The 23,566-nt window shown below is 55.1% G+C and overlaps 1 protein-coding gene across 2 annotated transcripts in view; it reads left to right on the forward strand.

The window, feature by feature from the left end:
• srcap (Snf2-related CREBBP activator protein) overlaps positions 1-23,566 on the forward strand; it is a 41,276-nt gene that overhangs the window by 12,386 nt on the left and 5,324 nt on the right. For both annotated transcript variants that reach the window (XM_068026953.1, XM_068026954.1), the window contains 24 exons: positions 1,253-1,342; positions 1,429-1,602; positions 2,122-2,351; positions 3,461-3,638; positions 3,921-4,057; positions 4,195-4,364; positions 4,569-4,761; positions 6,701-6,837; positions 9,134-9,320; positions 9,592-9,761; positions 10,038-10,243; positions 12,046-12,384; positions 12,725-12,895; positions 13,384-13,593; positions 13,916-14,170; positions 15,258-15,448; positions 17,362-17,687; positions 19,137-19,339; positions 20,028-20,197; positions 20,547-20,743; positions 21,251-21,365; positions 22,058-22,201; positions 22,897-23,079; positions 23,443-23,526. In XM_068026953.1, coding sequence (XP_067883054.1) covers positions 1,253-1,342; positions 1,429-1,602; positions 2,122-2,351; positions 3,461-3,638; positions 3,921-4,057; positions 4,195-4,364; positions 4,569-4,761; positions 6,701-6,837; positions 9,134-9,320; positions 9,592-9,761; positions 10,038-10,243; positions 12,046-12,384; positions 12,725-12,895; positions 13,384-13,593; positions 13,916-14,170; positions 15,258-15,448; positions 17,362-17,687; positions 19,137-19,339; positions 20,028-20,197; positions 20,547-20,743; positions 21,251-21,365; positions 22,058-22,201; positions 22,897-23,079; positions 23,443-23,526 — 4,460 coding nt within the window. The remainder of the gene's footprint in view (positions 1-1,252; positions 1,343-1,428; positions 1,603-2,121; positions 2,352-3,460; positions 3,639-3,920; positions 4,058-4,194; positions 4,365-4,568; positions 4,762-6,700; positions 6,838-9,133; positions 9,321-9,591; positions 9,762-10,037; positions 10,244-12,045; positions 12,385-12,724; positions 12,896-13,383; positions 13,594-13,915; positions 14,171-15,257; positions 15,449-17,361; positions 17,688-19,136; positions 19,340-20,027; positions 20,198-20,546; positions 20,744-21,250; positions 21,366-22,057; positions 22,202-22,896; positions 23,080-23,442; positions 23,527-23,566) is intronic.

Consider the following 23,566-nt stretch of genomic DNA (forward strand, 5'->3'; position numbering starts at 1 on the left):
AATCGAGGGGTTCGGGTGGTTTATATATAGAATAACAGATACCCGGGAGTGAGTTACAGACTGGAATCTAATCGAGGGGTTCGGGGTGGTTTATATATAGAATAACAGATACCCGGGAGTGAGTTACAGACTGGAATCTAATCGAGGGGTTCGGGTGGTTTATATATAGAATAACAGATACCCGGGAGTGAGTTACAGACTGGAATCTAATCGAGGGGTTCGGGGTGGTTTATATATAGAATAACAGATACCCGGGAGTGAGTTGCAGACTGGAATCTAATCGAGGGGTTCGGGGGGTTTATATATAGAATAACAGATACCCGGGAGTGAGTTACAGACTGGAATCTAATCGAGAGGTTCGGGGGTGGTTTATATATAGAATAACAGATACCCGGGAGTGAGTTACAGACTGGAATCTAATCGAGGGGTTCGGGTGGTTTATATATAGAATAACAGATACCCGGGAGTGAGTTACAGACTGGAATCTAATCGAGGGGTTCGGGTGGTTTATATATAGAATAACAGATACCCGGGAGTGAGTTACAGACTGGAATCTAATCGAGGGGTTCGGGGGGTTTATATATAGAATAACAGATACCCGGGAGTGAGTTACAGACTGGAATCTAATCGAGAGGTTCGGGGGTGGTTTATATATAGAATAACAGGTACCCGGGAGTGAGTTACAGACTGGAATCTAATCGAGAGGTTCGGGGGTGGTTTATAAGTAGAATAACAGATACCCGGGAGTGAGTTACAGACTAGAATCTAATCGAGGGGTTCGGGGGTGGTTTTTATATAGAATAACAGATACCCGGGAGTGAGTTACAGACTGGAATCTAATCGAGGGGTTCGGGTGGTTTATAAATAGAATAACAGATACCCGGGAGTGAGTTACAGACTGGAATCTAATCGAGGGGTTCGGGTGGTTTATAAATAGAATAACAGATACCCGGGAGTGAGTTACAGACTGGAATCTAATCGAGAGGTTCGGGGGGGTTTATATATAGAATAATAGATACCCGGGAGTGAGTTACAGACTGGAATCTAATCGAGGGGTTCGGGTGGTTTATAAATAGAATAACAGATACCCGGGAGTGAGTTACAGACTGGAATCTAATCGAGAGGTTCGGGGGGGTTTATATATAGAATAACAGATACCCGGGAGTGAGTTACAGACTGGAATCTAATCGAGGGGGAGGGGTATTAATTGATGTCTTCCTCTGTTATGCTGTATCTGGTGGCTTGCATGCAGGTGAAGATGAAGAGGAGACAATCGACGCGGAGGAGGAGTTGGAAGGAGATGTCGACCACAAGGCCGAGCTGGACGACCTGGCTAAAGAAAGTAAGTGACCTGACTGAGCCACGATTTGCTTTTATATTAAACCCCCTTTCCGCTTTTCTCAAATCGCCCTTTGTTCCCTCCGCCAGGCGAGTTGCCAATGGAGGACTTGCTGAAGAAATACAGCGCGGCATTCTCGGATTCCTTCGAGACGCCCGAGTCCGACTCCGACGACAGTTCCGACATGGAAGAGGAGGACGATGAGGAAAGTGACGAGACGGCCACAGAGTACGAGGAGGAGGAGGAAAGTAGCAGTTCAACAGGTGAGGAACTCACTGCTGTTGCCCCATTGTCTTGTTTAAAAAAAAAGCAAACCAATCCCTAAACTAATCCCACTGCCCCCGCTCTCTCCCCATAGCCCTGTATCAATCCCCAAACTAATCCCACTGCCCCCGCTCTCTCCCCATATCCCTGTATCAATCCCCAAACTAATCCCACTGCCTCGCTCTCTCCCCATAGCCCTGTATCAATCCCCAAACTAATCCCACTGCCCCGCTCTCTCCCCATAGCCCTGTATCAATCCCCAAACTAATCCCACTGCCCCCGCTCTCTCCCCATATCCCTGTATCAATCCCCAAACTAATCCCACTGCCTCACTCTCTCCCCATAGCCCTGTATCAATCCCCAAACTAATCCCACTGCCCCGCTCTCTCTCCCCATATCCCTCTATCAATCCCCAAACTAATCCCACTGCCCAGCTCTCTCCCTGTGGCTCAGGCTGGTGTCTGGGGCTTTCCTATTGTGTTGTGGTCCATGGGCTCACTTGCTTCCCTTGCCCTCAGGCTCTGAAAACTCAACCGCAACAGATGAGGAGGAGGAAGAGGAGGAGGAGGAGGAGGACACAGAAGAGGACATCGGGGTGGAGTACCTGATCCAGGGTGAGCCCGGAGACGGGGAGCTGAGCAGAGATCTGGCCCAGTCTGACGCCAAAGGGCCGAAGAAGGAGATCACGGACATTGCGGCAGCAGCAGAGAGCCTCCAGCCGAAGGGTTACACGTTGGCCACCACCCAGGTACCCGAGTGCCCGTGAGGTTGGTTGGGCGGGGGAGGAAGAGGCTGGAAGGAGCAAGTAGCGAGGCGGGCAGGTGCAGCGCGGCTGAGGTGTAGTCGGTCCATGAACTGTTCCTTCTGAGACCTGCGTGTGTGCCCGGCCACCCGTGAATCGCAAAGGGACAGCGCAGCGTGCGCAGAGAACAGAAGTAAAAGGGAATGCTGGGGAGGGAAAGGCGGACAGGAATGTGGGCGAGGGTCTGAGGGGAGCAGTCGAGAAACACCCCCAAGGCCCTATGGCGCAGTTGACCGCGCGGAGAGCGGGAGAACTTCCAAAGCATGGTTGGCACATGATGGCAGTCAAGTGGGAAGGTGGAGGGGCTTGGCGGACAGGCATGGGGCAAGGAGCAGCCCGATGAAAGAGGGATGAGGAGAAGGTGCTGGGGGACAGGTAGGGAGGTGGCAGTTGCCGACGAGGTCAGCATTTATTGCCATCGAGGGTGAAGAGCTGCTGTCGTGAAGTTCGAGAGAAGTGTGGAGTCAACCATGTTGCAGGGCCTGTGGAGTGACGTCAGTCTGATCCAGCTGGTGAAGGACACCAAATTTCCTTCCTTAAAGGACATTGGTGAACCAGATGGGTTTTATAATGATAGTCCAGCAATTTCATGGTCACCATTGACGAGACTCACTTTTTATTCCAGATTTATTGAACTAAATTTTATAAATTACTCAGCTGTCATGGTCGGGTTTGTGTCCTGATCACTAGTGTGGGGCTCTGGATTGCTGGTCCTGAATCGTAACCACCATGCTACCATTTTCCTTACCGCTCCCTCCTTGTCCAGAGGAGGGCTGAGTGACATTGAGTGGGAGGATTAACTTGGCTACCGTCCCTCGGTGACCCCTTGTGGCCAACCCCCCAACCCAAGCACGCGACCCATCCCTGCTCACTTATAATTTCCCGTAAACTCGATTTGTTCCCATCTTAGCCTGTCGCGTGCCAGGACCTTTTAAGGAGGCTGGCCGTGAATTTGTTATCCCGGCCTCGCAACCCTTTGGTGCAGCGGCACCGCGCGGAGATGCTTGTGGTCGGACCGTCCTTGAGTCCCCCGCCTGTGTGTGTCTGTGTTACAGGTTAAGACCCCCGTTCCTTCGCTGCTGCGCGGGACCCTCCGCGAGTATCAGCACATCGGCCTGGACTGGCTGGTCACCATGTACGAGAAGAAGCTGAACGGGATTCTGGCCGACGAGATGGGCCTCGGCAAGACCATCCAAACCATCGCCCTCCTTGCCCACTTGGCCATCGAGAAATGTATGTTGGTTGCTTGCCCCTTTTGCGACTTGGTTTCGACGGGTGGGTTGAGGGGGGGAGTTCCCAGTGATCGCGTGGGAGGGTGGAATCTGAGGCGAATGCGTTGCTTTGGGTAGGGAGGCGGCCACTGGCCTGGCCGGTTTGGGGGGTGGGTGGGGGCCTGGTGGGCCTGAAGAGGCCGCACTGCCCTGCCCTGGGACGTGTCTTGGCCTGGCAGAGGGGCTGGTGGAGGAAGCTGCTGCGTATTTGTCCTGAGCCTCAACATCTTTCCTCCTTTCCCAGGCAACTGGGGCCCCCACCTGATCATCGTGCCCACCAGCGTGATGCTGAACTGGGAGATGGAGTTCAAACGCTGGTGCCCCTCCTTCAAGATCCTCACCTACTACGGCGTGCAGAAGGAGCGCAAGCTGAAACGGCAGGTGAGAGCGCTCGCTACGTCCTGGCCCCGTGGGGGGGGGGGGGGTGGTGGTAACGGGTGACGCCGCGGAGCTGGTGCGGCCGGGTGGTGGGTTGCGCATTTTAAGTCACGCTCTGTTCTCCTGTTTGGCCGTCCCAGGGCTGGACCAAACCGAACGCTTTCCACGTCTGCATCACCTCCTACAAGCTGGTCCTGCAGGACCACCAGGCGTTCCGTCGGAAAAACTGGAAATACATGATACTAGACGAGGCCCAGAACATCAAGAACTTCAAGTCTCAGCGCTGGCAGTCGCTGCTCAACTTTAACAGGTCGGTACGTCCCCGGACCCCCCCCCCCCCCCCCACCCCCCGTCTCCCTTCAGCTCCAAATCCTGCCCTGTTTGCAAACCGAAACAAACTCTCTATGCTCGCGTGTCCCCCTTCCCAGCTAGCACCTGGCCCCCCATATCACCTCCCCCTTCGGGCTGGCAGTTGATCCCTGTTTCTCATCAGCTATCTCTCTCTCGTCGACAGCCAGCGGCGCCTGCTACTGACCGGTACTCCGCTGCAGAACAGCCTCATGGAACTCTGGTCCCTCATGCACTTCCTGATGCCACATGTCTTCCAGTCGCACCGCGAGTTCAAGGAGTGGTTCTCCAACCCGCTGACGGGGATGATCGAGGGCAGCCAGGAGTACAACGAGAACCTCGTCAAGCGACTGCACAAGGTAGGAATCTCCGGCCTTGCTTGCAGCCCTCCCTCAGTACAGCCCAGGCCCCATCTGCACTTGGAGTGGGTGTTAAAACTCGCGGGGATACTGCTGGGAGGGGGGGGGGGGCGTTGGATTTCCTGCTGCCATTCATTCTTCCATCACTGCTGTAAAAACCTCATGAGCCCGTGTTCGGACAGTGATAGGAGGAGTTCGTTGTTCATTCTAGTTCTCCTCCTTTGTGGGTCACAAAATACATTTACATTTTTTCCCCAATACGGTCAGTCGTACTCTATCCCAGAATAAAACAAAGCAACCAGGTTTTGTTAACTAACAACAAAATGTATCAGTTTATGGTGGGGAGGGGGAATCAGACGGCAAAGTGGAGTTAAGCCATGATATTACTGAATGGCGGAGCAGACTCAAGGAGCCGAATGGCCGACTTCTGCTTCTGCCCCTCTTGACTTCTTCTATAGTAAGTTCAAGATCTAGACCAGCAGTGAAGTAAAGCATAAACACACAGAAGGTTCACCAGACTTGTTCCCGGGATGGCGGGACTGTCCGATCAAGAGAGTTTGAAGAAACTGGGCCTGTATTCTCCAGAGTTTCCAGAGAAGAATGAGAGGGTTGATGTATCTAAAATGTTTCCCCTGGTTAGGGAACCAGGGGACAGAACTTCAAAATAAGGGGGAAGCCGCTTGGGACCGAGATGAGGGGAAATGTCTTTACTCAGAGGGTTGCGAATCTTTGGAATTCTCGACCCCAGAGGGCTGTAGAAGCTCAGACATTGAGTATGTTTAATGCAGAGATTGACAGATTTCTAAATACCAGTGACCTAAAAGGATATGGGGAAAATGTGGAGAAAAAGGCATTGAAATGGATGATCAGCCATGAATAGCTAAATGGCCTATTCCAGCTGCTATGTTCATGTGTCAAAGTTCCTTTTTTACCTAAGTGCTTGCGCTCTCTCTCTCTCTCTCACCCTCTCCCCCGCACACACTCCTACACCGGTTAACCGGAGCAATAAAGGGATTTGTTTTTTTTTTTGGAGCTCTACTACAGACAGACACTTGCACTGAGTACTAGCTCATTCTTGAACAAAACAACAGATGAGATGAGATGTGTTGTGTTCCAAAACTGGCATACGGTCTACCCTCCCGAGTACACGTAGACAGGTCACTGGGATCTTGTAGAACAGTTCTTCTCGGGCGGCGTTGCGAATTAATTTAGCAGGCTTTTCTTCAAAGACCGGAGACGAGATGAGCCGACGCCGTGGACTTCTCAGGCTCTTTTAGAGAGTTGCTGGGACAGCTGAGCTGGGTTGCGGTTACCTCACCACCTTTGGAGGTTCTCTTCCTTTTTTATACAGTTCAACCCTCACTTCAAAAACAATTCAAAAGCGAAACCGACACATCAGTCTTGACCTGTCACTTCTTTGTAAGCAACTTGTCCAGAGTTCTCTGTTGCTTATTGAGCTGGAAGTCAGGTGGTTTCCCAGAAATGCTGGTCTTCCTCACAAGACCTCTCAGTGCCCCTTTGTAAACAGTCTTTGGAAATGTTTTTTTTTTTTAAAAGTCAAGTGACCTTTACATAACCCCCACTTTGGAAAACCAGAGACATGGGGCTGGAGATCGAGAGAGATCATGAGGGTTTTTTTTGTACTTTCGGCTGGGAGCGCGTTTAATTTGGAGGTGTTGGGGACCCACTGGGAGACCAGATAGGCTAGCGAACGCGGAGGGTGGTTGGTGAACGGGACCTGGTGCGAGGTCGGACATTGGACCGGCAGGAGCTGAGGATGAGCTGGAGTTTATGATGGGGGCGGGTGGTGGGAAACCAGTCAGCAGAGCATTGCGCGAGTTGCGCCTGGAACTGGTGAAGGGCACAGGCGATGGTTTTGTCAGGGTCGGTGATGACCATTGTGTTTTTCCCCCCCCCCCCCCCCTGCACCCACACCCAGGTCCTCCGGCCCTTCCTCCTTCGCAGGATAAAACTCGACGTCGAGAAACAGATGCCAAAGAAGTACGAGCACGTGGTGCAATGTCGGCTCTCGAAGCGCCAACGCTATCTATACGACGACTTCATGTCCCAGGCCTCGTAAGTGACCGCAGCACACAGGGAGAGAGCTAACGGGAGCTTCAGATTCCTGGGTCAGTGTAGAGGGAGCTTTACTGTGTATCTAAACCTGTACTGTACCTGTCCTGGGAGTGTTTGATGGAGGACAGTGTAGAGGGAGCTTTACTGTGTATCTAAACCTGTACTGTACCTGTCCTGGGAGTGTTTGATGGGGGACAGTGTAGAGGGAGCTTTACTGTGTATCTAACCCCCGTACTGTACCCGTCCTGGGAGTGTTTGATGGAGGACAGTGTAGAGGGTGCTTTACTCTGTATCTAACCCCCGTACTGTACCTGTCCTGGGAGTGTTTGATGGGGACAGTGTAGAGGGAGCTTTACTGTGTATCTAACCCCTGTACTGTACCTGTCCTGGGAGTGTTTGATGGGGGACAGTGTAGAGGGAGCTTTACTCTGTATCTAACCCACGTACTGTACCTGTCCTGGGAGTGTTTGATGGGGACAGTGTAGAGGGAGCTTTACTCTGTATCTAACCCTGTATTGTACCTGTCCTGGGAGTGTTTGATGGGGGACAGTGTAGAGGGAGCTTTACTCTGTATCTAACCCTGTACTGTACCTGTCCTGGGGAGTGTTTGATGGGGGACAGTGTAAAGGGAGCTTTACTCTGTATCTAACCCCCGTACTGTACCTGTCTGGGAGTGTTTGATGGGGGACAGTGTAGAGGGAGCTTTACTCTGTATCTAACCCCCATACTGTACCTGTCCTGGGAGTGTTTGATGGGGGACAGTGTAGAGGGAGCTTTACTCTGTATCTAACCCCCGTACTGTACCTGTCCTGGGAGTGTTCGATGGGGGGCAGTGTAGAAGGAGCTTTACTCTGTATCTAACCCCGTACTGTACCTGTCCTGGGAGTGTTTGATGGACAGTGTAGAGGGAGCTTTACTCTGTAACTAACCCCCGTACAGTACCTGTCCTGGGAGTGTTTGATGGGGATAGTGCAGAGGGAGCTTTGCTCTGTATCTAACCCCCGTACTGTACCTGTCCTGGGAGTGTTTGATGGGGACAGTGAAGTGGGAGCTTTACTCTGTATCTAACCCCCGTACTGTACCTGTCCTGGGGAGTGTTTGATGGGGACAGTGTAGAGGGAGCTTTACTCTGTATCTAAACCTGTACTGTACCTGTCCTGGGGAGTGTTTGATGGGGACAGTGTAGAGGGAGCTTTACTCTGTATCTAAACCTGTACTGTACCTGTCCTGGGAGTGTTTGATGGGGACAGTGTAGAGGGAGCTTTACTCTGTATCTAACCCGCGTACTGTACCTGTCCCGGGAGTGTTTGATGGGGGACAGTGTAGAGGGAGCTTTACTCTGTATCTCATCCCTGTACTGTACCTGTCCTGGGGAGTGTTTGATGGGGGACAGTGTAGAGGGAGCTTTACTCTGTATCTAACCCACGTACTGTACCTGTCCTGGGAGTGTTTGATGGGGACAGTGTCGAGGGAGCTTTACTCTGTATCTAACCCTGTGCTGTAACTGTCCCAGGAGTGTTTTGATGCGGACAGTGAGAAACTGCATGCCAGGTGTTTTGATACTTGGTTATATCACACTTGGACCACTGTGCACAGTTCTGCACTCTATTATAGAATGGGTACAGAGGCACTGAAGGTGCAAAATGGTTTTACCTGAATGATACCAGAACTGAGAGGTTAGAACTATCAGGAAAGATTGACCAGGCTGGGGCTCTTTCTTCTAGAAAAGAGCAGGTTGAGGGGTGACCTGATTGAGGTCTTTAAGATTATGAAAGGGGTTTCGATCGGGTAGACGTGGAGAATATGTTTCCACTTGCGGGCGAGACCAGAACTAAGGGGAGGGGGGGGTGGTGGGCATCGATATAAGACGGTCACGAATGAATCCAGTGAGGGAATTCAGGCGAAACGTCTTTCCCCAGAGAGTGGGGAAAATGTGGAACTCGCTCCCACCGGGAGTGAAACCCTATCGATGTATCGAAGAGGGAAGTTAGTTGAGATGGGACGGAAGAAAGAGTTTGTTCGGAGCGTTGCGTCCAATTCCGGGCAGCACGAGTTGCCCAGGACGCCGAGGAGAGAGAGGGGGCAGAGGAGATTTACTGACTGGATTGTTGCACCAGACAGCTAGCACAGACACGATGGGCTGACTGGCCGTCTCCTGTGTTGCGGGGTCGATCCGATACAGTTGAGTTTTTCTTGCCCCTGCGCTGATGGACGCAGCAGCTGCCTCTCCATCCTGTACCCCCTGCTCCGATGGGTGAGTAACCTGTGTTTTCTTTTTGTTATCTACACCGACCAGTACCAGAGAGACCCTGGAAACAGGGCACTTCATGAGTGTCATCAACATCCTGATGCAACTGAGAAAAGTGTGCAACCATCCGAATCTCTTCGACCCCCGTCCCATCCACTCCCCTTTAATCACCGCAGGCATCTGCTACACCACCGCGTCCTGCGTCCTCCGCGCCCTGGAGTACGACCCCTTCAAGGTAAGGTTTGCGCAGGGACGCGTGTCTATATACGCACGCCGCGCCCAGGAGGTTGAGAGGCGGGAAGGATCTCACCAGCCCCAGCTGAATAGAGGGCGGTGGGGGGGGCGGCAGAAGGAATCTGCCTTCCGTGCCTGTTCTTCAGCTGGTTCCCCCATTTGCGGGGGGTGTGACATACTGTGGGGGGGGGGGGGGTGGTGGCATGTGGAAGTGGTGGGCGTGCAGTCCTGCTGACCTGGAGACCCTGACTGTGCTTGTCGCTTCTCCTCAGCAGGTGGACCTTGGCATCTTTGACCTGATCAACATTGAGGGCAGGCTCTCCAAGTACGAGTCGGAAGTGTTTCTGCCCAAGAACAAAGTGACCAAGAAGCTGATTGAAGAGATCGCGGAAGCCCCCGACCCACCTCCGCGCCCCAAACCTGTCCGCATGAAGGTCAACAGGTGGGTCCTCCATGTCTCCTCCTGTCTGTATTTACAGCACCGATTATTCCCCCTCCCCTCCCCTTTGTGTCTGTCCACCCCCCCCCCCCACCCCCTCAAAATTCTTCCTCCAAATATTTCTCCTCCTCCTGCCTCAACCACCTTCATTCCTTTCGTTGTCCCTGTCTTCTGAAATGTATCCTTCGGTGACCGGCTTCTAGCAGCCACCTCACCGTCAGATGCAAATCAGGCTGAACCTTTCACCGTTGCCCGTTTCTCTCGCTCTCTCCATTTCAGGATGTTCCAACCGGCACAGAAGCCTGATGGCCGAACGGTGGTGCTGGTCAACAGCCCACGGCCCCCAGTCCCGGTGATACAGCATCCATCGCAGCCGCAGCGCCCGCCTGGGAGCACCATTGCTGAAATGCTCCAAACAGTGCAGACCACCAACTCCCTCCACTCCATCATCAATCCCGTAACGCAGGCAGTTGTCTCGTCGCATGGTAAGGTTCCGTCTCTCCCTCTCCCTCCCTCTCTCTCTCTCTCTCTCTCTCTCTCCCTCTCTCTCTCTCTCTCTCTCTCTCTCTCTCTCTCTCTCTCTCTCTCTCTCTCTCTCAGTCCTCCTCTCAGGGCGATATCTGTACACTGACTGGTGTCTCTCAGTTCCCTCTCTCTCTCTCAGGGTGATATCTGTACACTGACTGGTGTCTCTCAGTCCCTCTCTCTCAGGGTGATATCTGTACACTGACTGGTTTCTCTCAGTCCATCTCTCTCTCAGGGTGATATATGTACACTGACTGGTGTCTCTCAGTCCCCTCTCTCTCAGGGTGATATCTGTACACTGACTGGTGTCTCTCAGTCCCCTCTCTCTCTCAGGGTGATATCTGTACACTGACTGGTGTCTCTCAGTCCCCTCTCTCTCAGGGTGATATCTGTACACTGACTGGTGTCTCTCAGTCCCCTCTCTCTCTCAGGGTGATATCTGTACACTGACTGGTGTCTCTCAGTCCCTCTCTCTCAGGGTGATATCTGTACACTGACTGGTGTCTCTCAGTCCCCTCTCAGGGTGATATCTGTACACTGACTGGTGTCTCTCAGTCCCCTCTCTCTCTCAGGGTGATATCTGTACACTGACTGGTGTCTCTCAGTCCCTCTTTCTCAGGGTGATATCTGTGCACTGACTGGTGTCTCAGTCCCTCTCTCTCAGGGTGATATCTGTACACTGACTGGTGTCTCTCAGTCCCCTCTCAGGGTGATATCTGTACACTGACTGGTGTCTCTCAGTCCCCTCTCAGGGTGATATATGTACACTGACTGGTGTCTCTCAGTCCCCTCTCTCTCAGGGTGATATCTGTACACTAACTGGTGTCTCTCAAGTCCCCTCTCAGGGTGATATCTGTACACTGACTGGTGTCTCTCAGTCCCTCTCTCTCAGGGTGATATCTGTACACTGACTGGTGTCTCTCTGTCCCCTCTCTCTCAGGGTGATATCTGTACACTGGTGTCTCTCAGTTCCTCTCTTTCAGGGAGATATCTGTACACTGACTGGTGTCTCTCAGTCCCTCTCTCTCAGGGTGATATCTCTACACTGACTGGTGTCTCTCAGTCCCCTCTCTCTCAGGGTGATATCTGTACACTGACTGGTGTGTCTCAGTCCCTCTCTCTCAGGGTGATATCTGTACACTGACTGGTGTCTCTCAGTCCCCTCTCAGGGTGATATCTGTACACTGACTGGTGTCTCTCAGTTCTTCTCTTTCAGGGAGATATCTGTACACTGACTGGTGTCTCTCAGTCCCCTCTCTCTCAGGGTGATATCTGTACACTGACTGGTGTCTCTCAGTCCCCTCTCTCTCAGGGTGATATCTGTACACTGACTGGTGTCTCTCAGTCCCCTCTCTCTCAGGGTGATATCTGTACACTGACTGGTGTCTCTCAGTCCCCTCTCTCTCAGGGTGATATCTGTACACTGACTGGTGTCTCTCAGTCCCTCTCTCTCTCAGGGTGATATCTGTACACTGACTGGTGTCTCTCAGTCCCCTCTCTCTCAGGGTGATATCTGTGCACTGACTGGTGTCTCTCAGTCCCCTCTCTCTCAGGGTGATATCTGTACACTGACTGGTGTCTCTCAGTCCCCTCTCTCTCAGGGTGATATCTGTGCACTGACTGGTGTCTCTCAGTCCATCCAGTGGCCAAATGTGAAGTGTGTGGACGATGCCCTCTGCACTTCTGCAAGTGCCATGGTGTTTGTGTTTGGGTCAAACATGTATGCCAATTGACTCTTGTTTTTTGCTTTGTCTCTTTGCAGGTCTGTCCGCCCCCCTCAGCCTGTCGCACGTGGTGACCAGTGCCCCCCGGACCATCCTGACCACCTCCCGGCCTCCCCTGCCCGTGGGAGCGCTCCACCACACCCTCCCTGTCACCACCGCCACCACCACAGTCCGGCCCTTGCCCCTCTCGACGCTGCGGGTGAACGCTGCCGCCCTGGCACCGGGCACCGTCGGGAGTCTGCTGGCCCCTGCAGCTGTGCAGAGCCCCCCGCCGCAGCAGCTGACCTCCTACACGGTGCAGGGCCCCAGCAGCACCAACGCCACCGCTGTGCCCCAACGTTTCATCCTGTCGCCCGACATGCACGCCAGGCTGCCCAGTAAGTCACGGGCGGTGTGGCAGGGAGTGGATTCGGGGGCGTGGGGGACGGTATACAGTAAAGCACGGCTTGGGTATCATCCCTGGATTCTGAATTGTCGGCTCGCGTCTGAAGGGGAGGAAGGAATTGGTGCAGTTTGGTGATGCCGTCGTGGTGGAAGATCCCGCTTGGGTGCCGGGAGGGGGCCAGGGAGGGGGGGGCGAGCACAAAGTGAACTGGGATAGAACGACTTTCGCCTGACGTGGGACTGGATTCCGGGGATGGTTTGAGGGGTATGGAGCTGTTACATCCGCCATGTGTTGACTATTCTTGTTTGTGTTTTGTTATTTCCGTTTCGCAGCCGGTGAGGTCGTCAGCATCGGTCAACTGGCCTCGCTGGCCAACAGACAGGGCGGTCACCAGGCCACCCAAGGCAGTAAGCCGGTCACCTTTCAGATTCAGGGCAACAAGCTGACGCTGGCCGGGGCGCAGGTCCGGCAGGTGGCCGTGGGGCAGCCTCGGCAGATGCAAGGTAACAACGCCGCCACCTTCCTGAGACTAACAACGCTGCCGACGTTTCACTCCACCAGCCTGCATGGTGTTAACTCTTGCACACGTACATGCATTCCTGCGCGTCTATGCCAATATTTTGCGGCAGAGTCAGGCCCCTTGTGCGTGCGGGAGAAGAGTGGGTGATATTTTTCCCCCAGTGTCCCGGGATCAACATTTATCACTCAACCAAAGCAGATTATCTGGTTGTGGCTGATGTCTGTCTGTCTCTGCATCTCAACTGCCGTGTTTCCTCCATTATAACACTGACCGCAGAGCTCTTGATGGGAGTGTGAAGTGCCTGAGGGTTGTGGCAGACGCTTGATGTAATTGCAAGTCTTTCTGACTTGTACTGTCTTACCTATGTGTCCTCTTGCTAACTTGTCTGTGTTGAGCTCTATCTGAACGGCCCAGTTCACTGAAACTCTCTCCTCTCGCTCTCTCTCTCTCTCTCTCTCTCTCTCGTCCCAGGCAACATGGTTCACCTGGTGTCCACTGGGGGGCATCACATTATCGGGCAGCCTGCTCAGCTGGCCCTCATCCAAGCTATGGCCCAGCAGAATGCCCAGCCCGCTGTGGGAGTACAGGCCTCACTACAGACACTCGCCAGCCCTCAATCCGCAATCTCTACTGCTGCTACTGCCTCGCCCGGACTGACTGTTCCACTCACCGCCACACAAGGTACGAACTCTTGCGCAGTTTTGGCGCGCTCAGCGTGCGCGCCCTCCCGCTGGCGAACGGGCGCCGGGTGGGGACTTGTGAAGAACCGCCGAATGCGAGGATGTGTCAGGAAGTGATGAGGACTTGGAGCGTTCGGAGAGGGATCGGGGTGGGGTGAGAGATTTGTGGCGTGAGAGGGGGAGGGGAATCGGAGTGGTCGGGGGGCGGAGGAGAGATTTGGGGCGTGTGAGGGACATGGGGAAATGAGGCGGGGATTTGATTTTTTTTGTCTTGTCTTATTGTGTCTTTTCCCCTTCTTCCACCCCCCCCCCCCCCACAACAGTCCCCAGCTCGGTGGTGACCAGCGCCGGTGTAGTGAAGATCGTGGTACGCCAGGCGCCCAAGGAGGGGTTCCCGCTGGCCGTCCACTCACCGAGGCCCCTCACCGTCTCCGCCGCCCGCTTCCCGGCCACTGTGGTGACCCCAGCCCGCGTGCAGCTGCCTGTCGGCGCGCTGACCCTGAGCTCCGCCCAGCTGTCTCCTGCCCCCCGTCCGGTACTGAGGGTGGTCCACGCACCAACTGTGAACGCCGAGCAAGGTAACTACGTGCCTCTCCATCCTCCGGCCGCCATTTATGAGCGCGGTAGGGAGGGGGGGTGGTGGTCGACGGAGTAGTCAACGGGGCGGCCACGTAGTTGGAAAGAAAGCAAGTCTTCTCACCAAGGGGAGACCCTCCACCACTTGCCTTAGGGGCGCAGTTCTTCAGAGGGTTGTGAATCTGCGGAATTCTCTCCCGTCGGAGGGCTGGGGATGCTCAGGAGTATCCTGAGTATATTCAGGACGGAGACGGATAGATTGTTTGGGCAGTAAGGGAATTGAGGGATGGTGGTGGGAAGGTGGAATAGAGGCAGAGCAGGCTCGAGGAGCCGAATGGCCATCTCCTATTTGCGCCCTCGAGGTTTAAGACTTGCTTGCGGGCAATTGAGGTCAAAGGGACCGAGCGTACTGCAGCCAGATTTACAGACGATCGAAAGATAGGGTGGGGAAGCTAGTTGTGAGGAGGACACTGTCTGCTAAGAGATGTTAAGCGCCCGGGCAAAAAATTTGGCACGTGGTGCGTCACGTGGGGAAAGTGTCAACTTATCCACTTGGGCAACGGGAAGAATGGAAAAGCAGAATATTATTTACGTGGGGAGAGAGACCGCAAAGCTCCGCGGTGCCGAGGGAGCTGGGTGTCCTGGTACATGAATCTCAAGCAGTTAGCACGCAGGCACAGCAAGTGATTAGAAAGACAAGTGAAGTGTTGGTCTTTATTGCAAAGGGAATTGAGTGTAAAAAGTAGGGAAATCTTGCTACGACTGTACAGGGTGTGGGTGAGATTGCAAACTGTACGCTGTACGCAAGTTTGGTCTCATTACTTCAGATCTGTGTCCTCTGATTTTATTGATCCATCTGCCAGCGGAAACATTTCTCGCTGACATCCCCTCTCAAAGGTCTTCATGATTTTGGAAACTTGGATCAAATCTCCCCCTTATCCTTTTCCTGCTCGAAGGAGAAAAATCGCAGTTTCTCTCGTCTCTCTCCGCGCAGGTCAGATTGGTGTTTATACTAAAGCACGTGCGTGATTGTAACTTCTCTCCTTCTTTCTCTCTCTTTCTCTCTTTTTCCGCCCCCCACCCCCTCAGCTGCGCCTACCGTGACACGGCTGGTGGTGGCAGGGCCCAACGCCGCCGAGAAGGAGGACGCGGAGCTGCCGACGCTGCGCCCGGTGCTGGCCAGGGCCCCGGCGCCCGCCGAGCCGGTCTCATCTACCTCACTGGCTGCCCTGAGGCCCAGGCGGCAGCCTGCACCGCCTGCCAAATCGCCCTTCCAGCTGGTGAGCTGCCCCCGCAGTCTGGGCTAGCGAGTGTGGGGGGGTGTGGGGTGGACCATCGCCTTCAGGTGCGGCCGTCCCGTGAGAACAGGCTCCCACCTTGCTACGCAGGGCTTCTGATGTCACCGCTGCTGCAGTAGAGATGCTGTGTGATTGCAAGCCATTGGAGGGGCGCGCCTTCCCGCTTAGCGGCAGGATGCTGCAGTGCCGGCGGGTCCTGTCAGTGTGCCCTCCCCCAGCCTCACTATTAGCAGAATACTGCAATGCTGTTGCGCCCGCTACCATTAGCAGCAGAATACTACAATGCTGACGCGCCCGCTCCCTTTAGCAGAATACTACAATGCTGACGCGCCCGCTACCATTAGCAGCAGAATACTACAATGCTGACGCGCCTGCAACCATTAGCAGCAGAATACTACAAGGCTGACACGCCCGCTCCCTTTAGCAGTAGAATACTACAATGCTGACGCGCCCGCTCCCTTTAGCAGCAGAATACTACAATGCTGACGCGCCCGCTACCATTAGCAGCAGAATACTACAATGCTGACGCACCCGCTCCCTTTAGCAGCAGAATACTACAATGCTGACGCGCCCGCTGCCATTAGCAGCAGAATACTACAATGCTGACGCGCCCGCTGCCATTAGCAGCAGAATACTACAATGCTGACGCGCCCGCTGCCATTAGCAGCAGAATACTACAATGCTGACGCGCCCGCTCCCTTTAGCAGCAGAATACTACAATGCTGACGCGCCCGCTACCATTAGCAGCAGAATACTACAATGCTGACGCGCCCGCTACCATTAGCAGCAGAATACTACAATGCTGACGCGCCCGCTACCATTAGCAGCAGAATACTACAATGCTGACGCGCCCGCTCCCTTTAGCAGCAGAATACTACAAGGCTGACGCGCCTGCTCCGTTTAGCAGCAGAATACTACAAGGCTGACGCGCCTGCTCCGTTTAGCAGCAGAATACTACAAGGCTGACGCGCCCGCTCCCCCGTTAGCAGCAGAATGCTACGATGCTGACGCACCCACTCCCCCGTTAGCAGCAGAATACTACAATGCTGACACACCCGCTTGCCCGTTAGCAACAGAATACGACGATGCTGACGCACCCACTCCTACGTTAGCAGCAGAATACTACAATGCTGACGCACCCACTCCTACGTTAGCAGCAGAATACTACAATGCTGACGCACCCACTCCTACGTTAGCAGCAGAATACTACAATGCTGGCGCACCCACTCCTACGTTAGCAGCAGAATACTACAATGCTGACGCACCCACTCCTACGTTAGCAGCAGAATACTACAATGCTGACGCACCCACTCCTACGTTAGCAGCAGAATACTACAATGCTGACGCACCCACTCCCGTTAGCAGCAGAATACTACGATGCTGACGCACCCACTCCCCCGTTAGCAGCAGAATACTACAATGCTGACGCACCCACTCCTACGTTAGCAGCAGAATACTACAATGCTGACGCACCCACTCCCCCGTTAGCAGAATACTACAATGCTGACGCACCCACTCCCCTGTTAGCAGCAGAATACTGCAATGCTGACGCACCCACTCCCCTGTTAGCAGCAGAATACTACAATGCTGACGCACCCACTCCCCCGTTAGCAGCAGAATACTACACTGCTGACGCGCCCGCTCCCCCGTTAGCAGAAGACTACAATGCTGACGCACCCACTCCTACGTGAGCAGCAGAATACTACAATGCTGACGCTCCCGCTCCCCCGTTAGCAGAATACTGAGCTTGCCTCGCTGTGCGTCCCAGCAATCTACAATCCCGGTTAGGACCCAAAGAGTAGTCTTATTGGGGCGGGGGGACGGCGGCGGTGTTATGTCTCAACTCCCCCCTCCTTTCCCCCCCCACCCCCTTTAATCTGCAGCCTCGGTTACAGGTGGAGCTGGAACAGAAGAGGCGCCGCCATCGCCAGGAGCGGCTGCAGCGGATCTTCGCCGTCAACGAGCGGCGGTGCGCGGCGTCGCCAGTCTACGGCACAGAGGTGCTGCGGCTCTGTGCCATTGTGGAGCGGGCGGCGTTGGCGCTGGAGAGCCCCCCTGAGAGCGCGGGCTGGCGGGGACTAGGCTATGCGCACTGCCTGGCAGCCCAGGTGGGCAGGGGCAACCGTCGGCCAGAGGCCTACTGGAGGACCACACGAGCACTGGACAGAGTAGTGCACAATCCCGAGGAGAGGATCGAGGAGCTGACGGACATTATTGACAGGTGGGAGCGTTGAGAGTGTTGGATGGGGACAGTGTAGAGGGAGCTTGACTCTGTATCTAACCTCCGTACTGTACCTGTCCTGGGAGTGTTTGATGGGGACAGTGTAGAGGGAACTTTACTCTGTATCTAACCCCCGTACTGTACCTGCACTGGGAGTGTTTGATGGGGACAGTGTAGTGGGAGCTTTACTCTGTATCTAACCCCCGTACTGTACCTGTCCTGGGAGTGTTTGATGGGGACAGTGCAGAGGGAGCTTTACTCTGTATCTAACCCCCGTACTGTACCTGTCCTGGGAGTGTTTGATGGGGACAGTGTAGAGGGAGCTTTACTCTGTATCTAACCCCCGTACTGTACCTGTCCTGGGAGTGTTTGATGGGGGACAGTGTAGAGGGAGCTTTACTCTGTATCTAACCCCCCGTACTGTACCTGTCCTGGGAGTGTTTGATGGGGACAGTGTAGAGGGAACTTTACTCTGTATCTAACCCCCGTACTGTACCTGTCCTGGGGAGTGTTTGATGGGGACAGTGTAGAGGGAGCTTTACTCTGTATCTAACCCCCGTACTGTACCTGCACTGGGAGTGTTTGATGGGGACAGTGTAGTGGGAGCTTTACTCTGTATCTAACCCCCGTACTGTACCTGTCCTGGGAGTGTTTGATGGGGACAGTGTAGTGGGAGCTTTACTCTGTATCTAACCCCCGTACTGTACCTGTCCTGGGAGTGTTTGATGGGGACAGTGTAGAGGGAGCTTTACTCTGTATCTAACCCCCGTACTGTACCTGTCCTGGGAGTGTTTGATGGGGACAGTGTAGAGGGAGCTTTACTCTGTATCTAACCCCGTACTGTACCTGTCCTGGGAGTGTTTGATGGGGACAGTGTAGAGGGAGCTTTACTCTGTATCTAACCCCCGTACTGTACCTGTCCTGGGAGTGTTTGATGGGGACAGTGTAGAGGGAGCTTTACTCTATCTAACCCCCGTACTGTACCTGTCCTGGGAGTGTTTGATGGGGACAGTGTAGAGGGAGCTTTACTCTGTATCTAACCCCCGTACTGTACCTGTCCTGGGAGTGTTTGATGGGGGCAGTGTAGAGGGAGCTTTACTCTGTATGTAACCCCCGTACTGTACCTGTCCTGGGAGTGTTTGATGGGGACAGTGTAGAGGGAGCTTTACTCTGTATCTAACCCCGTACTGTACGTGTCCTGGGAGTGTTTGATGGGGACAGTGTAGAGGGAGCTTTACTCTGTATCTAACCCCCGTACTGTACCTGTCCTGGGAGTGTTTGATGGGGACAGTGTCGAGAGAGCTTTACTCTGTATCTATCCCCCATACTGTACCTGTCCTGGGAGTGTTTGATGGGGGACAGTGTAGAGGGAGCTTTACTCTGTATCTAAACCAGGTGCCTTGCTGATGGTAATGTTGCTTTATCTGTGTCTCTGTCTTTTGCTGATAGATTTATTTTCGTTATACCTCCTGTGGAGGCCCCAGCTATCCATATGCACGTCTCCCACCCTCACCCCTCCTACCTGCATCAGGAGGTCATGCTGGCAGACGCCCTACACCGTGAGTTCTCCCCCAGGACAGCCCGGCTGCATCGCACCATCTGTAACATGAGGACGCAGTTCCCAGACCTCCGGCTCATCCAGTACGACTGCGGTGAGTGGGTGAAGGGGGTTGGGCCGGGAGGCGCTTGTTGGCCAAGTTACGACTTTAATCTTTGAAGAGTGGCGGCCGGGTGGGGTCGGTAGTTTGTGCGTATCTTGTTCGGTCCAGCACGACCCTTGGCGTGGGACTGAGCCCTGCGTGCGCAGCAGGGAACAACCCAGGCCTCATCGCTGCCTGTTGCTCAGTTAGCTGATGTCAGGCAGTCCCACAATTGGGTTCAGCGCTAGGTTAAAGAGGCGAGGAGGGGGGGGTGCGGTTTATCATCCAGCGTACTTGCTCTTTCTGGCTGCCCAGAGACTCTTGTACGTGGCTGGCCACCAACTGTTACCTGGACTTTGCAGCGTTTGAAGAGTTTGACGCTTGACGCTCTGTGTAACAGAGCAGTACGGCCTCCGTGGGTAACTGGCTAACCGGCCTGCCTGTAGAATTGAGCAGGCCCCCGGCTCCGATGATAAGTTTGAAACCGGCTTTACGGGGCCTAAGCCACGTAATCTAGGCTGCCGCCCGGTCGGCAGGGATGCACTGAGGGCGCGGGAGGTTTAAACTCTGTGCCCTGTGGGCCCTCTCGCTTATTCACACCCCTATGTAAATCCACGTCTCTCTCTCTCTCTTCCTGTCCCCCTCTCTCTGTCTGTCGTTACCCCTTCTCTCCCTCTCTCCCCCCCCCGGCCAAATATAGGCAAGCTGCAAGTGCTGGACATCCTGCTCCGGAGGCTGAAGATGGGCAGTCACCGCGTGCTGCTCTTCACCCAGATGACGCGGATGTTAGACATCCTGGAGCAGTTCCTCAACTTCCACGGCCACATCTACCTGCGGCTGGACGGCAGCACCAAGGTGGAGCAGCGGCAGGTAAAAACCGCCCCCAACCCGGCTATCGGCGGGCGCGCGAGGTTGTAGGGCAGGGTCTGTGGCGGTGGCCAAGGGGCCGAGTCTGGAGGTCGCGAGTCCGAGACGCTGGGTGGGTGGGAGGGGGGGCGGGGTTTAGAAAAGGCCCGCGGGGCCAATCGTGGTCAGATTGGCATTTTGGAACAAGTGGCGGCCAGTCAGGCACCCCCCGCCGCCGCTGCCACCGAGCCTGATTGCAGCTACCATTTAGAGGAAGCAGTTTATCTGTATTATTTCTCATTACTGTCTGTGGGAGCTTGCTGTGCGCTAATTGGACTCCTGCTTGACTGCCTCCTTTCCATCCCCCCACCAGATCCTAATGGATCGTTTCAACGCTGACAAGCGCATCTTCTGCTTCATCCTGTCGACACGGAGCGGAGGGGTGGGGGTGAACCTGACGGGGGCCGACACTGTGCTCTTCTACGACAGTGACTGGAACCCCACCATGGACGCCCAGGCACAGGATCGCTGTCACCGCATCGGGCAGACTCGAGATGTGCACATTTACAGGTGAGAGCAGGGATGGGTAGAGAGAGGGGACAGACTCTGGAGGATGGTGGGTGGGGGTGGTTGTCGGCACAATCCGGAGGACAGCTGGGGGAGTTTGGGGGGATGGTCGTAAGTCGGAGTTGGGGGGCACATGGCTAATCTGGATATGAGGGGCATCGGGATGGGGTTGAAGTGGATTGGGGCCTGGGGAAGTGGAGAACCACAGTCGGAGATTTCCCCTCCCCTGGGCAGGAGGGCGGTGCTCTGGAGGGGTTAGCAGTGGGCCCTCCCCGGAGGTTGTGTTTTTGGGGGGGCGGGGGGGGGGGGGGAGGTGGTTGTGGAGGCAGAAAAGGGGGGACAGGGGGTGTACTGGACGCGAGGGGTAAACCATCAGGGGAGGTGGCGGGGGAGGCCCCGCAGAGCTCCCCTCTTTGGAAAGACTGCGGGGTGGTGAGGGGGGTGCGTTTTCCCCGCTTGCGTCAGTGCTTCCGAGCTCATCCTGTGCTTCTCTCGTTCTCTGCCGACCAGGCTGATCAGTGACCGGACTGTGGAAGACAACATCCTGAAGAAAGCCAATCAGAAGCGAATGCTGGGAGATCTGGCCATCGAAGGAGGCAATTTCACTACGGCCTTCTTCAAAGAGGTAACTGGGAAACTCAGTGTTGCCCAAGGCGCAATGGGGAGAGAGCTGTGCGTAGACGTGAGTATGGGAGAGGTGTACAGAGAGGGTTGGAGAGAACAGTCCAGGTGAGGAAGGTGCAGGAGAGGTGTGGGGTTAGAGAGAGAGAGCGCTGTGCTGGTGACAGTAGTGTGGGAGGCACAGTGTTAGTGAGGGTGACGAGAAAGTGAAGTGTGAGAGTGCAGGGACACAGAATTGGGGGATTGGAGAGTCTGCGCCTGACCCTCCTGTCTGATTTAGACTTGAATCACCAGCTTGGACGCCTGTCCGCCGCATCCTGATCCCCGTCCCGCCTTAGCGTGCAGACGTTCTGGAGTGCGCCTGCGTGTGATCGTTGGCGGCCTGGGTCCTGTGGATTTGAGGGAGAGCGGGGACGCGGCTAGTGAGGGTTCCTCTGCCACGTACCGCCGTTTTCCGGAAGGTGAACTGATGGGAGGGGGGGGGAGCCTAACTCGCTGGCCTCCGAGCTGTGCGGCACCACGCTCGGGCGACGCCTTGGGGGTGGGGGGGGGTGGGGAGAGAGGTCCGACGCGTGGGAACCGACTGCCGCGTTTACGCGTCTGTGCTCGCTGGGTGCAAAGACCAACGGTTGGCCGTCTGTCGGTTTTGGGCTCGCATCAACCCGTCCCATCGCAAACTGCTCTCTTCCCAAACAGCAAACGATCCGTGAACTGTTCGACCTCCCGACGGAAGAGCCAAAGAAGGAGCCGGATCCCCCGCCCCCGCCTCTTCCGCCACCTCCGCCCCACCCGGAGGAAGAAGATTCCATGTCGGCCAAGCAGACGCAGATCCTGGAACAGGTGAGAGTTGCCGGTGGCCCGTGTCTTCCTTCACTGCGATGGAGCTGCTTGGGCGGGTGGGTGGGCTTCCTTTGCGTGTTGGGTTGTCGTGGTTGGCCACCAGGTACGCAGATGTCAGGCAGGGGCGCGTACCAAGTGAGCAGGTGTGTCGACGCCCAGGCTGGCATTTGGCACACTTGTCCACCCAAGGGTCATGTTGCAATCATTCATCGAAGGATTGGATTCAATTCCGGCCGACTGTCTGCTCACAAGAGGTGCCAGTGTCCGTCCGTCCGTCCCCCCCCCCCCATCGCTGGTCGCCTTTGGTGGATGGTCGCAGATTAACCTTACTGCATTGCTGTCGGGAGGGGAGTGCCCGTTCTCACGTCCGACATCTCAGCAGTAAGACAAGTGTACCGTTAATGATTGCATCACCCTGTGCCAATCCAACTCCTTTTGAGGAACCCGACGTGATGCAAGTGCCACGTGCAGGTCCCTGGCCTTGAGCACAAATAGCTGAACTCGGAATGTGCCGAATCACCACTGAGCTGACAGCAGGGCTCATACCAAACAGCGTTTAATCGGCCCCTCCCGGCGGTAAACAGTCTGTTTAATCGGCCCCCCCCCCCCCCCCACTCTCGCCCTGCCCCCGCCTTTTCTTGAATAAATCCAATAATTTTTTCTCCGCTTCTGTTTCCCTCGCTCCCCACGATCAGGCACTCTGCCGGGCTGAGGATGAAGAGGATATCCGGGCAGCCTCCCAGGCCAAGGCGGAGCAGGTAGCTGAGCTGGCTGAGTTCAACGAGAACATCCCCCTGGACGGGGAGGACGGCTCCACACGGGAGGAGGAGGAGGAGTTGTCCAAGGCTGAGCAGGAGATCGCCGCCCTGGTTGAGCAGGTAACGTGTGCGGCTGCAGCCACCCCCCCACCCGAGTTCCCTGCGTTTGCACCCCTCTCCCTCCCTCCCTCCCTCCCTCCCTCCCTCCCTCCCTCCCTCCCTCCCTCCCTCCCTCCCTCTCTCTCTCTCTTTCCTCGCTCGCCCCATCGTGCCTGTGTGCCAACCGGAGTCCCTCTTTTCCCCGCTCGGACACTCGAATGACTGACTCCAATTTCTCCTGCGTCTTTCACCACCTTGCCCAGTCCCGAAGCCAGTTAAGTACACGTTTTGCCCGAAGTGTCTGTGTCTGTGTGTCTCTGCTCTTTTTCGATCGCTCGCTGTCTTCTGCTTCGGTTTCATGTGTTTTGTCCCCCTGTTTCACAGCTCACCCCAATTGAACGATACGCTATGAACTACCTGGAAGCCTCACTCGAAGCTGTCAGCAAAGAGGAGCTAAAGCAGGCAGAGGTATGTGATTTTCCAAACGTATTTATTCCCTATAACGCCC

This window comes from Heterodontus francisci, unplaced genomic scaffold, assembly GCF_036365525.1.
Source record: "Heterodontus francisci isolate sHetFra1 unplaced genomic scaffold, sHetFra1.hap1 HAP1_SCAFFOLD_545, whole genome shotgun sequence".
In the NCBI taxonomy this organism is placed as follows: Eukaryota; Metazoa; Chordata; class Chondrichthyes; order Heterodontiformes; family Heterodontidae; genus Heterodontus; species Heterodontus francisci.